This window comes from Lutra lutra, chromosome 1 (assembly GCF_902655055.1).
Source record: "Lutra lutra chromosome 1, mLutLut1.2, whole genome shotgun sequence".
Taxonomy (NCBI): domain Eukaryota; kingdom Metazoa; phylum Chordata; class Mammalia; order Carnivora; family Mustelidae; genus Lutra; species Lutra lutra.
The window spans coordinates 1,839,945-1,853,049 of NC_062278.1; the positions used below are offsets into that span (position 1 = coordinate 1,839,945).

A 13,105-nucleotide genomic window follows, 5' to 3' on the forward strand; every position below is an offset into this window, starting at 1 on the left:
GGGCTGTGTCTAGTCAGGACCCTCGAGGCCTCATGCAACAGAGTGTGACTTTCACAGAGACGGATGGTCACCCATGCGCAGACAGAGCCCAGTTGAAACCGTCCCAACCCCTTAGAGATGAAGTCTGAGGAAACCACAAAGTCAGGCTCTGGGAGGTGAGTCAGGATCTGGACAGACCCTCCAGTGACATCTAGCATGGCCTCGGTTTCCCAAGTCACTGAGAAGTGTCATATGCCACGACCAGGTCCCAATACTGCTGCTTTTGAGGGTGAATGGGCGATCCACAGAACATTCTGGAATGTACTAAGTTATACTAAACCAATTCGATTTGGTCTTGGCACAAATTCAGAAACATTAAAGTTATAGATGTCAGAAATAAAAAATTCCAGAAGAGATTTTTTACTATTTGGATGGAAACTTTTTAGACGTAAAAACAATGGCAATAAATGAAAAGGGAAGATTACGTATTTGTCAAATAGATAACGTTGCACTTTTTTAAAATATCGAAAAGTACAGTTGAAATACCAGCCTGCTGGTCCATCAGGGCTTGACTCGCTCCCCGAGGCCTGGAGGGAGCTCACACACCAGTGCACATGCGAGGCCCTAGCAGGAACCAGAGCAAAGGGCGTGAGCAAACATTCACAGCAGAGGAAAACAGGCTTGAATTCTGGGGAGTTACAGCCCAGGTCACCGTGGGTGTCCCAGGGACGGGTGCTCCGGGGTGACAGGACCTGCCCGATCTGTCCCGTGGGGCTGCCGCACTGCTAAAAACTCAGCAGAGTGGTTCCTTCTGTTGGCAATGCAAGCTACTGGCTTGGAAAACCTCAGGCTCGGCGTTCTAATTATTATGACATCGACTGCTGGGCTCTGATTCTCAGTCCAGGGCAAGGACAGGAGGCCTGGTGTCCGTTCCCAGCCCTCGCCCCAGCAGTTCCAGCGACCGGCCCTGGAGAGACCCCAGAGCAGGGGAAGCTGGTGGGGACCTGGCTCGGGCCAACGACACACATGGCCACCCGCTGGTCAACACCGCTAACCCGCAGACACAGCAGGGCCCGGCCCCCTGGCCAAGCTCGGCCCACCCTGGCCAGGGCCCTGCAGTGGGTGCAGAGGGGCTTCGGGCTGAGCGTGAGGCAGCGGGAGGGCTGAGGGCTCAGGAGAGACGGACAGTGTGTGCCCCTCCAAGGGGGCCGTTGCAGCTCTCGTGTGGATGGAGGGACAACGCCCCGTGGGGCCTGGCCAGGGCTGCTCTCAGAGCTCTGCGGGGGGGACTCACCCCCTATACGGGCTCGGACAACTGGCCCTCAGGGAAGTCCAGCACCGAGATGACCACTGCTCAGAGATGCCCCAGTGTCCTCCTCACTGTCCTGACAAAAGCGTCTGTTTGAGGAGGGGGCAGGGGGAGGAGGGGGCAGGGGGAGGGTGAGGAGGGGAGGAGGGGGCAGGGGGAGGAGGGGAAGGTGGGAGGGTGAGGAGGGGAGGAGGGGGAGGAGGGGGCAGGAAGAGGAGGGGAAGGTGGGAGGGGAGAGGAGGAAGGGGAGGAGGGGAGGGGGCAGGGGGAGGAGGGGAGGGCAGCAGGGCTCCCTGAGCCTCCTCACCAGCCCCGGGCCGGCTGGGCGCTGGGAGCCTGGCGGGCTTGACGCAGGAAGAAAGTTTCCAGGGGCGACATCCGGGCCCGGCAGACTCTGTCCTGGAGCCACGGCGGCCACAGTCGCTTGCGAGCTGGGTGGACGCACAGTCCCCCACTTTCCCCGCACGCGCTCTCCATCTGCCTGGCTGCTGAGGCTTCGGGGACGGTGCCCATGTCTGTCTGCCGTCCACAGCTGCGCGGCGGCCAGGTCACAGCTCAGCTGGGTGCCCGCCAGCCCAGGGGACCCTGGACCGGCTATAGCCACTGTGCCCCCATGTCCTTTGCACAGCTGCCCAGCTGGCGCGTAGCCACTTCTGACAGCCGACGTCACCAGCAGCGCCCGGTGGCCGGCCTGGCCGCCAGCCCTGTGCCCGCTCCCCCCAGGCCACCCTGCATGCCGGGCCTCGCTGGGCCCCTGGACGGGGCACTGCTCTCCTCACCCCCTCCCCCCGCACTGTGCTTTGACCCCAGGCGAAACCCGGCCGACCTCTGTGTTGACAGCCCTTGGGCCTGTCCCTCCCAAGTGAGAACTTCCAGGCCCGGGCGTCAGGAGGCCCAGATTCCTGCGAGGCCTGGCCCCCACCCGGCGGCTCCAATTGGGCACTGGTCTCCTCCAGACCTTGCAGTCTCAGTTTCCCAGCTGAAAATGGAAATGCTCTCGACCACGCGGGGCCCCTGGGAGAATTTGCGGGGCGTGCTGGGGAGCAGGCTGGTTGGTGCCCCGCACCGCTGCGGTCCCGGCCTGGCAGGCAGCCTCGTGCTGGGCCTGCCGGGGGCCTGAGGGCTGCTGCACACCTCCTGCCCACTTTCTGCAGGGCTGGGCACCCTCCTGACTCTGCTCCTCAGCTCCTGTCCCCCAGGCCTGTCCCAAAGCGGGGTCAAACCCCCTGTCCCTGCTCGTGTGCCCGCCCTGCCCTGCACCCCACTCCCAGCCCGGCTCACCAAGCCCCCAGCATCTGCCCAGATGCCCCAGGTTAGACTGGGGCAAAGCTCTCCCTCTCCAGCCTGCGTGCCCGAGGCAGAGGGGCCTCTGAGAAACGACGCGAGGTGGGGGTGGGGGCAGGGCGCACCTGTCCGGGGGTGTGTGTGCGTGAGAGTGAGGGGTGTGTGACCCCGCGAGACTGTGTGTGTGCAACCATGCACGGGAGTGTGCTTGCCTGGCGTGTGTGTGTAGTGAGTGTGAGTGCTTGCACGTGGGGGTGTAGGACTGTGCGTGTGAACATGTTTGTGTCGTGTGCCTGTGTCGTGGGGCACGCGCGTTTGAGCGTGTATGTGGTCTGTGGGGCCACCCTGCTGCATCCCCACGCTGTGGCCTTGCCCGCTCCCTGGGGGCCCTTCCTCTGGAAAGGGAGTGAGGCCAACAGGTGACGTGAGCTCCCGGGTCACCTGGCCACGGGCTGAAGGGCACACTGGCCCCGAGAACTCAGAGGTGGAGATGGTGAGTAGGGCGGCCACTGGGCACGGGCGGCCATCTGCTCTGGCCACGCCGGCCACTCTCAAAGTGAGGGCTGTGTCCGTCCCCTGAGTCTGCTCTACAAAGTGCCACACACCTACTCGCCTAGACAATGCAGTTCTGGAGGCCAGAAGCCCGGACCGGGCTCCACGGGGCTAAACGCCGGCTGGGCAGGACCGGTTCCTTCTGGAGGCTCCAGGAGAGGATCTGCTCCCTCCCCTCCCTGGCGTCTGTCCAGAGGTGCCTGCATTCCCTCCAGCTCTTCTCAGTTCCTGGCCCTGTCGTCTTCCATCCTCGCAGGCTCCTGGGATGAGGACACGGAAGTCTCTGTGGCTCACAAGGAGGGGAGAGGAGGGGAAGGCAGAGCGGGCTTGCTGGGTGCCCGGTGCCTGGGGCGGGGCACAGGGTCAGGCAGTGAGGGTGACCTTGCAGCCCGGGCTCGAGCTGGAAGCATCCATCTGAACCCAAGGCTGACTTTTCTCTCCACCAGACGGGCCTGGGCACAAGGGTCCCCTGGGCACAGGGGTCTAGCAACGTCACCACGCAGAAAGGACCAGAGCAGCAGCTGAGCCCGGCAGGGGAGGTGCAGGGCAAGAACGCGGGGTCCCAGCTGGGGGCCGCCCACCAGACTCGGCCCGTACGGGGAGGGTCCCGCCTGCCCAGCGGCTGATTCGAGCTTCACCCAGGGAAGGAAGCCAAGCGGTTTGAAACCCAGTCTGTGTTGAAACTCCTGCACAACGATGCTTTCAAAATTACTGGTCGTTTTCAGAGGACCCAACTCTTTCTTTTGAAAACTGATGAAGAACCACACATTCACCCTCCCATTGCCACATGACACGGCCACCGGAGAACCCGTGTGTGAGGCTGCTGCGGCTGACAGATGGGGAAGGGGCCACAGAGCTGAGAATCTGTGGGCAGGGGCCCCAGGGAGGTAGCAACCCTCGGCGTTGATCGTGGGAGGCTGCTCACACCACACCCTCGCAGAAGGGCACACCACCACCCACAGCGCCGCCTTGCTAGGAAAAGCAAACAGAACCACCAGGTTCCCAGGAACGGGGATGGAGGAACAAACTTAACGCCACAGCAGGACACACAGCAAAATGCAGACAGTGGAGGCGGGTCACAGGACGACCACAGAACTGTGGGGAAGCGAGGACGGATGGGGGAGGAGCCTTTCCATGCAACGAGCCCAGTGGCCATGCCAGGCAGGTGCGCTGTCTGTCCTTGATGGAGCCACCGACCCAAACCAACCCCAAAATTTAGAGACGGTCAGGCACGTGTGGCCGCTGAATGGCACTGGAGAGCCACGGTAATTTCTCAGTGCGATAACAGTTTTGTGTTCAAAGGATTCCACTTACATTAAACTTCTAGAAAAGGTAAAGCTACAAAAAAACGAGTTTCTACATGAAAAAAAAGGGGGGGGGCACCATTCCCGCAGGAAGAACCGCACTGACCGGGAGAGAGCGCTGGTTCCTGCATCAGGGGACCTCTTTGGAAAGGCAGGGAGGGGAGAGGGGATCTGGGTCAGGCGGGCCACAGGGGAACCGATAACAGAATCCACTCCAGAGGACTTAAGCACAACGAGGTTTACTGAGAGTTCAGGGGCAGTGGGGAGGACAGTGAGTCAGACCTGAGACCCAGCTTCCAGAAAGATGGCTCCAGAAACCATGCTCCCTGCTTGCGCTGGGAGCTCCCACCACTCCAGAATGTTCCATCTCTGCCGGGGACTGCCCGAGCAGCCCCGCCTCCTCCCCAGGGGACCGGTCCAGAATCAAAGCCTCGCATACATGCTTTGTGGGGAGCTCGATGCCGGACTCCGGAGTCTGGGGGAGCCAGCCAGCAGCCAGCCAGGCAGGGCCAGTGGGGCATGCACCGAGGGGGTCCCGGTGCCCGTGGCCGGGGCCCCGCTGTGCCACTCAGAACTCCCAGGAGAGCGCGCCTCGCACCCTGGCTTGACTTTGCCGATGGCCTTCTGCTGGCCCTGGGTGGAGCTCTGCAGTTCAGCCCAGCCCCACTCCAGCCCCCCTGCACACAGGCCTTAGACCCCTGTGGGAATGCTAGCCGCCCCTGGGCTGCGCCTGTGGCCGACCCTTTAACCCCCGGAACCCCTTCATCTCCTACCCGCAGCCACTGTCCATTAGGAAACACATCCAGGCCAGGCTTCCCCAAACTCACATCCACTTTAAAACTGTCCCTCCCGCCCCGCTGCAGGCCAAGCTGGGGACTGGTGGCCCTGCAGGGGGAGGTGGCCCCTGGGTTCCAGGCTGTAGGGTAGGGTGAACAAGGGAAGCTGTTCCATGTCCGCAGGGGCCAGCGCCCCCAGTCCTGGCCCCACAGCCATCCTGGGGTGCCCGTCCTGCCTCCTACAGCCCGCAGGCAGCTCCCAGGAGTGGCCTGGGAAGGGCTTCAGGAGCAGAGCTGGGAGCCCCCCGACCCCAGCACGGAGAGCCCCTGAGTGCCAGGATGGCCCATCCCTAACACTGGGCCACCCGAGGGAGTGAACCCGAAACCCAAGAGGAGGGAGCCTGGGGTGCCAGGAGGCACCCTCCTAGGGTGCCCCCTCCTAGGGTCAGGGTCGGGGTGGGGCTCTTGATACCAGGAGCACCGGTGGAGAGACTGGGGACCGAGGGAGCAGCCCAACCAGACCAGCTGGGCTGGGCGACCAGGCCCCCACCGGTTCCACCAGCGCCTCCCTGGCCCTCTTCCCCTCGCTGGCCCTGAGGTCTCCCTCAAAGCCAGAGTGCCAACACCGACCCCCATGGGAAGGAAGGGAGGCCCTGTTACCCCCCAAGCAGGGGTGGCTGTTCCAGCTCCCTGCCCCATGGGGAGCCCCAAAGTCACCCTGCCCTGACCCCTGACCTGTGAAGCGTTACCTCCTGTGGCCAGGGCGCTCAGCAGCCCAGGCCGTGTGTCTGTATAAAGTGCTCTGAGAGTCCCCATTCGGATCACAGTGAGAGTCAGGGGCCACCTGTGTCCCATAGGGCTGTGACCCCCCACCCCGACAGACAGGAACCCCCTTTGTCCCGTACCTGACACTGTCAACACTGATTCTGTCAACGAGGCCAGCTTGACTGTCCCCCGCCCCAGTCTCTACAGATTTCAGGGCCGGGGTGCGGGCTGAGTCAGCTGTAGGGCCCACGGGGGCTTCCAGGGATATGCGCCCACACGTGGCAGCAAGGCAGGGGCTGGGCCCAGCTGGGGTGTCGTCCTGAGGCGTCCCTCAAGGGGAGAGAAAGGGAGGGGGGAAAGGGGAGAGCAGAGGGCTCCCCGGTACCAGGGCTATGAGCTCCCATGAGCAGGAAGGAGCTCCGCGGTCCTGGAGTTTAGGGACCTGGTGGGGTTCCCTGGAGGGAGGTGTCCACTCTGGGATGCCTCCCCGTGAAGGGTGATCCCAGAAAGGCCAGGAGGGCCCGGCAGCCCTGGTGTGTCCGGGGTCCTTGGAAAGGGGCAGCGCCACCCCACACTCCCCATACACCCGCCCTCCACGAAGAGCCTGTATTGGGTGGAACCCAGGCTCTGGGCTGATTCCGGCGTAAGAGGAAATGGTGAGCTTCCAGGCAGGGGGACAGGTGCCCCCGCCCCAGAGCTAAGGCCCCGCCCTCCATTCCCGCACCCCTGGCTTGGGCAGTGGGCACAGAAGCAGGGTGCTAGCCTGTGGGACGTATTCAGGGGCATCACTGGAAAAATCAGGACCTTGTGTGGAGGGGCCTTCTGCGCATCAGCTGTGCGGCCTGCATCTCTGAATCGTGGCATGACGGGATCCCCGTTCAAGGTCCACTTGAGGTCACGGGACGCTCTCTGGGTGCAAACCACCCTCTGTTGCAATTCCTTCTAAGCATCTGCTTCATGAGGTTCGGAACCTGCACATACCTTCAGTTCATAAGCAATTTATCCCTATTTGCGCTCTCCCCCCACACACCTGAAGCAATTTAAAAATAAGTACTCTTACAAAAGACATCAAAAAATAAAACTAGAAAGACGGCTCACGCTATGTAAGTGCAGGTAACATGTACCCTGAACGTCAAGGGGCATGGCTGAGGGAGTGTGAGTTAAAGAGAGAGAGAGAGAGAGAGAGAGTTTAGCTCTGAGGTTCTGAGGTTCCCGGCAGCAGAGGTGAAGACGGGCGGAGGAGGGGGGGGGGCAGGGAGCTAGGCAGAGACTTCCCGTTGCTGGAGGTAAGGCAGCGTCCCGCTGACCGGCCCGGACACGCCGACAGCTGTCCTCCTGTCCTGGAGAAGAAGCAGCTTTCGGACTCCGTGAGTAGAGGGGCGAGGCACGCTCCAGACCCAGGACGCCAGGCCTCCCCCCAGACCAGGCACAGACGGTGGCGGCACTCGGGGCAGGGACACACCACACCCCGCCCCCCGGAGATCCACTCTGGGCCCTTCTCAGGTTTCTATCCGTGGTTTTCTTGGTTTGGGAGCCCCCTCTCCCCGGCTGGAATCTTGGCACACGTGTTCCTCTTGGCAACACTCTGAGAATAAACAAAGTTGTTCAAAGGTTAGTTTGAACTGCACTTTGCACTTACCTCTCGAGAAAAACCTGGTCTCTACTACTTTGCTCTGGAAAGAGTTCTGCAGTCACATGCGTTCTGGAAGTACTACCCGGGGGACAAGCTAAGTCAGTTCTGCCTTCCGCAGAGGAGTCTACACCCTGCCGTCTGCGGGCTGACCTCATGCGCGTGGACCGGAGCCTTGCTTCTCGGAGTGCAACTCACACCCTCCAGGCACCACACGGATGAGGCCGGCAGAGCTCAAGGGACACGGAATGTCATTGACAGATGGCCTGGTTTGAAGTCCCTACGGGGTCACTGCCTGACTGTGGCTGGGGGCAACGCTGCTTCTCCGAGCTCTGGCTTCCTGGTCCGTGCAAGGGCCCGATAGTCACGTTTTGGACTTGATGTGGGGCGCGGTGACTTCAGTGCAACGCAGGGGAGGGCTCTGTGGGGGGGGGGCTGTGAGGACCCACTGCTCGGGGCCCAAAAAGCGCGGGTCAGCCGTCACCTGCTACGGAAGTGACGGGGGACAAGTGCTGCTCTGCTTCGTCCAGCGGGCACTAGGGCACGGGGCCGATAGGGTCCTTGGATGCGGGGGCGCTGGGCAGGGACTTCAGGTACTCCAGGTGCCGCCTGGCATCCTCCTGGTTCTGGCGCACGTAGTACACGACGTAGGTGATCACCATGGCGAACCAGCCGAACATGGTGACCAGCATGGCCACGTCCGTGGTCTTGCGGTGGGTGCTGCAGAAGCTGACCCCGGAGTCCAGAGCCTGGATCAGCGGCTTCCCCACGAACTCCTCCTGCGCGGCCGTGTGGCAGGCGATCTCGTCCACGGACTCAGGGTCCAGCTTGAGCTCCCACAGGGCCTCCTGCAGCGCACACTCGCAGTGCAGGGGGTTGTGGGAAAGGCGGACCTTGGCGCTCAGCTTGCCCAGGGCGTCCTTGGGGATCCTGCGGATGCGGTTACGGGACAGGTCCAGCAGCCGCAGGCCCCCGGCCAGGCCCGAGAAGGCGGCGGGGCCGATGGTCTCGATGAGGTTCTGGGACAAGTCCAGCTCCCTCAGCTGGTGCAGGTGCTGGAAGGCCCCGTTAGGGATGTGGCTGAGCTGGTTGGCATCCAGCTTCAGGAGCACAGCGTTGGCGGGGATGTCCTTGGGGATCTCCTGCAGGCCCCTCGCGCTGCAGTGGACGGCCACGGCCCCGGCGTGCTCAGGGCACTGGCAGCTCTGCGGGCAGGACGCGCCCAGGCGCAGGCAGAAGAAGAGGATGAGGCAGGACCCTCCCGAGGGGACGGGCAGAGACGAGGGGCTCTGCTTGCCCACGGGGCTCATGCTGACCACACCTGGGGACAGAGGGCAATCTCCTCCCTCGGGGGGCCGCAGACCTGCGTTCTCCCTCACTCCCGCAGCCGCTGCTGTGCAGGTGACTGTCGCGCGGGCATCAACACTCCCTCCGTCGGCACGAGGGGCAGCGTGTTCTCTGGCTCTAAAAGAGGGCAGCGATCAGTGTCGTGGACAGCGGTCCCGCAGGGAGCCCCAGGGCACACTCTGACTTTGGGGGGAGATGTCACGGGCACCCTGAGGCGTCTGACCAGCGGGTCGGGGTGTCTCTAACTTATTTCCAGATTCCCAAGGCCACCCAGAAGAGCAAGGGCCGGTCGCGCTGACCGCTGGCTGGGTCCAGGAACGCCGGACACACCCAGGGCACACCTAGGCGAGCAGGGGCCGGCTCGGCCGGGCCAGGGGCCGCCGCTCGAACCCCCGCGGCTGGAAACTGGAAGAGAGGCCGCAGGGTTCTCCGGGGTGCGGGCAGCGGAACCGGCAAACCCGCGGGGCGCGCTCGGGGCCCGCCGGGCGGGCGGCGGTGGCCGGGGCGGCGGCTGTCGGGGACCAGCGCTTGCCCCCCGACACCCCGCGCGGGGCCGCCCGCATCCGGAGCCCTTCTTTGTCACCCGCGGGGGCGAGCACGCGGCCGGGGGCGGCGCCCAGCCTCTCGCTTGTGCCGGAGCAGGAAGGGAAAGGAGAAAAGCCAAGCCGTGGCGCGCGGCCGCGCTGGGGCGTGGAGTGGCGGGGCCGCGCGCCGGGCCTGCAGGGCGGGGCCGAGACCCCAGACCCGCGACCCCGCGACCCCGGGCGGCGGGCGGGCGCGGCGGGAGCTTTACCTGCACGGTTGCGTCTGGAGGCCGCTGTGGGCGGGGCTCCCAGCACTCGAAGCCCGACCCGGAGCCACACCCCGGCGCGGAGGCGACCCCGGGCCTGAGCCCACCGCGGCGGCCGCTCGGGACACACGCGGCTCCGCCTGCGGCTCCGCGGGGCGGGGGCGGGGCCCGGGGGCGGGGCTGCGAGGGCGGGGCGGGGCGGGGCCTGCAGGCGGGGCGGGGCTTGAGGCGGAGCTGTGAGGCGGGACTGGACGGGGTCTGGAGGCGAGGCCTGAGGCAGCGGAGAGGCTGGGCGGGGCTTGAGGCGGAATCTGGGACGGGGCGGGGCTTGAGGCGGAGCTGTGAGGCAAGATGGGGCGGGGCCTGAGGCGGTGGAGGGGGGGAATCGGGCGGGGTCTTGGATGGGCGTGGCCAGGACGGTGCCGGAAGACCAGGGGCCGGGCCTGGGGCGGGGCCGGGCCTGGGGCGGGGCCGGGGTGAAGTGTGGGGTCTGCTGGACGCGAGCGGGGTGGGGCGGGGGTGGAGATCACAGGGGCTGTGAGCGGCGGCTGAGGGCGGGCCGTGCGGCCGCAGACCCCGCCCCTGCCCGTGCGGCTCTGGTTGCGGCTGGAGGCAAAGCATCCCTGCGGTCCGCTGCCCCGCGCCCGGCCCAGGCTGGTGGGCGCGGTTGGGGCTTCGCGGGGCTGCGTCCGGCCGCGGACCTGGGCTGCGGAGTGGGAGTGAGCGGGCATCTCGCGTTTCAGCGGGGCCGGAGCCGGCTTCGGGGTTTCAGGGAGCCACGTGGTGTGGTGACCCTAAAGCCCCGCTGACGTTGGCCGCGTCCGACATCCGCGCGCCGAAGGCCGGCACCGCAGTCGGCCGCCGGCCGGGGCCCCTTCCCCGCCTCCAGGCGAGCGCGGCGTGCGGGTCACTGCGGGTCACTGCGCCCGGGCTCGCAGGTCCGGAGTCCGGTCGTGGCCCATTTCGCGCTCCTTCCGCCCGCCCGGCTGTCCGCACCTGTCCGCGGGGGCGCGACGCGGCGGTGACGCGCTGTGCAAATGTCCCAGCCTGCGCGTCTCGGCTGACCATGCATCTGGGGTCGGTTTGGGATCCGACTTGGGATCCAGCTCAAGGTGGCTCGTTTCTGCCTGCGGTTACCCTGTTTCCGGCTGTTTGTTCCAGCACTGACCCCTCCCTGCTGGGCGGCCTTTGTGCCTCTGTTACAATGCCCGGTCCTGTGTGTGCGCGTGCGCTCTGTTTCATCGGTCTGTTTGCTTGTCCTTTAAAGGATTTTACTCATTTATTTAGAGAGTGGGGGGAGGGAGAGAATCCTGTGCAGACCCCCACTGAGCACGGAGCTGGACCAGGGCCTCCTTCTCCCCAGCCTGAGACCACGACCTGCGCAGAAATCAACAGTAAGGCGCTCAGTCGACGGAGCCGCCCGCGCGCACGCCTCTCTGCTCCTTTTTATGCCAATTTTCCAAGCGGGCTTCCTTGCTGTAGCTTTGTGGTTCTTGAGTCAGGGAGTACCACCCTCCACTTTTTGTTCCTGCATCAAGTTCTTTTTCGTTATCCTAGATGCTGCGCACTTCCTCATGAGCGTTAGAGCAGCTTGTCGGCTTCCAGCAAAGAAGCCTGGTGCGTTTTGTTGGGATCCCACTGAATCCCGACATCAGTTTGAAAAAGTTGATACCTTGACTATGCAGAGTCCTTCGGTCCATGAGCATGGTATACCTCCCCATTCATCCAGAACTGCTTTTGTTTCTTTCAGCCCTGTTTTGCGGTCTTGCGTCTCCCGTCATACTTACTTCTCGTAATTTCATGTTATGTTAATGGTATCTTTATTTCAGTTTCCGCTTGCTAAATGCTAATATAGAGAGATAAAACCGATTTTTGTATACTGATCTTAACTTTGCTAAAATCGCTTATCTGTTCTAGTAACTTTTTTACAGATACCTGAGGATTTTCTGCGTATACAATCGTGCTATCTGTAAATAAAAAGAGTATTCTTTTTTTCCCAGACTGGATGACTTTTACTTCAATCTCTAATTTCTTTGGCTAGGGCCTCTAGTTCAATACTGAATGGGAAGACTGAGAGCGTATCTCCTTGTTCATCCCAAGCTTGGAGAGCATCCAGTCTTTAAAAAATAATGTTAGTGGTCGATTTTCTTTTATTTTTTTTTCTTTTTTGGTAGCTGTTCTTATCAGTAAGAGGACATTTCCTTGTGAAAATAGAGGAAACCTCTTGCAAATGGAGTCAGGAAGCCCCGAAGAAGCACTCTCACGCACGCCCTGGCCCTTACAGCCTGCGTCGTCACCAGGGAGGAGAAGGTAAGCGTTATCTTGAAGAAGGAGGACATTTTCCCCATAGGAATTTAATCTCCTGCTCTTAAGAAAAGGAAGGAGACCGCTCGCTGCCCTAGCAATGGCACACAAACTAACCACCACTTACCACCAATGAGGAAATGCCACAAACGCAAACTCTTGTTTTCCCCAATAAACTCTTCAAAACAGCCCTTCTCAACTTTCTCCTGAAACCAAATAAGAACTGACCTTCCCTTTGTCTCTTTGGAACTGCCTGTGGCTCACCTTAGTTTGCCTCGCTCCAGACTGCAATTCCTCTGCTATTCCTGAATAAACTCAGTTTGCTAGTAACATAGCTGGTCGTTTTATTTTTAAGGTTGATATCTTCTATTTCTAGTTTGCTGAGAGTTTTTTTTAATCAGGAAGTGTTTTGAATTTTGTCAAATGTCTTTTCACCCATTGAGAACTTTTTAAAAATTAATATATCCTTATGGAAGATTATATTAACTGATTGGCAAGTTTTGAATTAACCTTGTGTCCTTGGAATAAATCCCACTTGGTTATGCTGTATCATTTTTTATATGTTGATACATTATTTAAAGAGATAGAGCTACTGAGGTTATATTTTTTCCTTGACTGAATGTTGATAGTTCATCTCTCTCAAGGAATTGTCTCTTTCCACATAGATCAATGGAACAGAATAGAGAACCCAGAAATGGACCCTCCACTCTACGATCAACTAATCTTAGACAAAATAGGAAAGAATGTCCAATGGGAAAAAGACAGTCTCTCAACAAATGATGTTGGGAAAATTGGACAGCCACATACAGAAGAATGAAGTAACATTTTCTTATACCACACACAAAAATAAGCTCAAAATGGATGAAAGACCTAAATGTAGACAAAAATCCATCAAAATCCTAGAGGAGAACACAGGCAGCGACCTCTGTGACCTCAGCCGTGGCAACTTCTTGCTGGGCGTGCCTTCAAAGGCAAGGGAAGCAAAGGCAAAAATGAACCATTGGGGCTTCATTAAGATAAAAAGTTTCTGCACAGCAAAGGAAACAGTTGACAAAGCCAAAGACA

At 61.1% G+C, this 13,105-nt stretch overlaps 2 protein-coding genes across 2 annotated transcripts; one reads left to right on the top strand and one right to left on the bottom strand.

The window, feature by feature from the left end:
• Positions 1–7,175: 7,175 nt before the first annotated feature.
• On the bottom strand, positions 7,176–9,883 carry LRRC3 (leucine rich repeat containing 3). The gene is made up of 3 exons (XM_047718417.1): positions 9,740–9,883; positions 7,609–9,063; positions 7,176–7,309 (listed from the first exon to the last, which is right to left on the bottom strand). The coding sequence occupies exon 2, from the start codon at positions 8,907–8,909 to the stop codon at positions 8,136–8,138; it is 774 nt and encodes a 257-aa protein (XP_047574373.1). The 5' UTR covers positions 8,910–9,063; positions 9,740–9,883; the 3' UTR covers positions 7,176–7,309; positions 7,609–8,135.
• LOC125087826 (translation initiation factor IF-2-like) lies at positions 8,908–12,833 on the top strand. Its single transcript, XM_047708530.1, has 6 exons — positions 8,908–9,000; positions 9,292–9,765; positions 10,290–10,674; positions 11,294–11,443; positions 11,911–12,046; positions 12,706–12,833. The coding sequence occupies exons 1-6, from the start codon at positions 8,908–8,910 to the stop codon at positions 12,818–12,820; spliced, it is 1,353 nt and encodes a 450-aa protein (XP_047564486.1). The 3' UTR covers positions 12,821–12,833.
• The last annotated feature ends 272 nt before the right edge of the window (positions 12,834–13,105 follow it).

Coding starts and splice junctions, on each gene's coding strand:
- LOC125087826 (XM_047708530.1), top strand. CDS start 8,908: ATGCTGACCACACCTGGGGACAGAGGGCAATCTCCTCCCTCGGGGGGC. Junction 10,675..11,293: donor CACTGCGCCCGGGCTCGCAG/GTCCGGAGTCCG, acceptor TCGTTATCCTAG/ATGCTGCGCACTTCCTCATG. Junction 12,047..12,705: donor TCGTCACCAGGGAGGAGAAG/GTAAGCGTTATC, acceptor CTTTCCACATAG/ATCAATGGAACAGAATAGAG.
- LRRC3 (XM_047718417.1), bottom strand. CDS start 8,909: ATGAGCCCCGTGGGCAAGCAGAGCCCCTCGTCTCTGCCCGTCCCCTCG.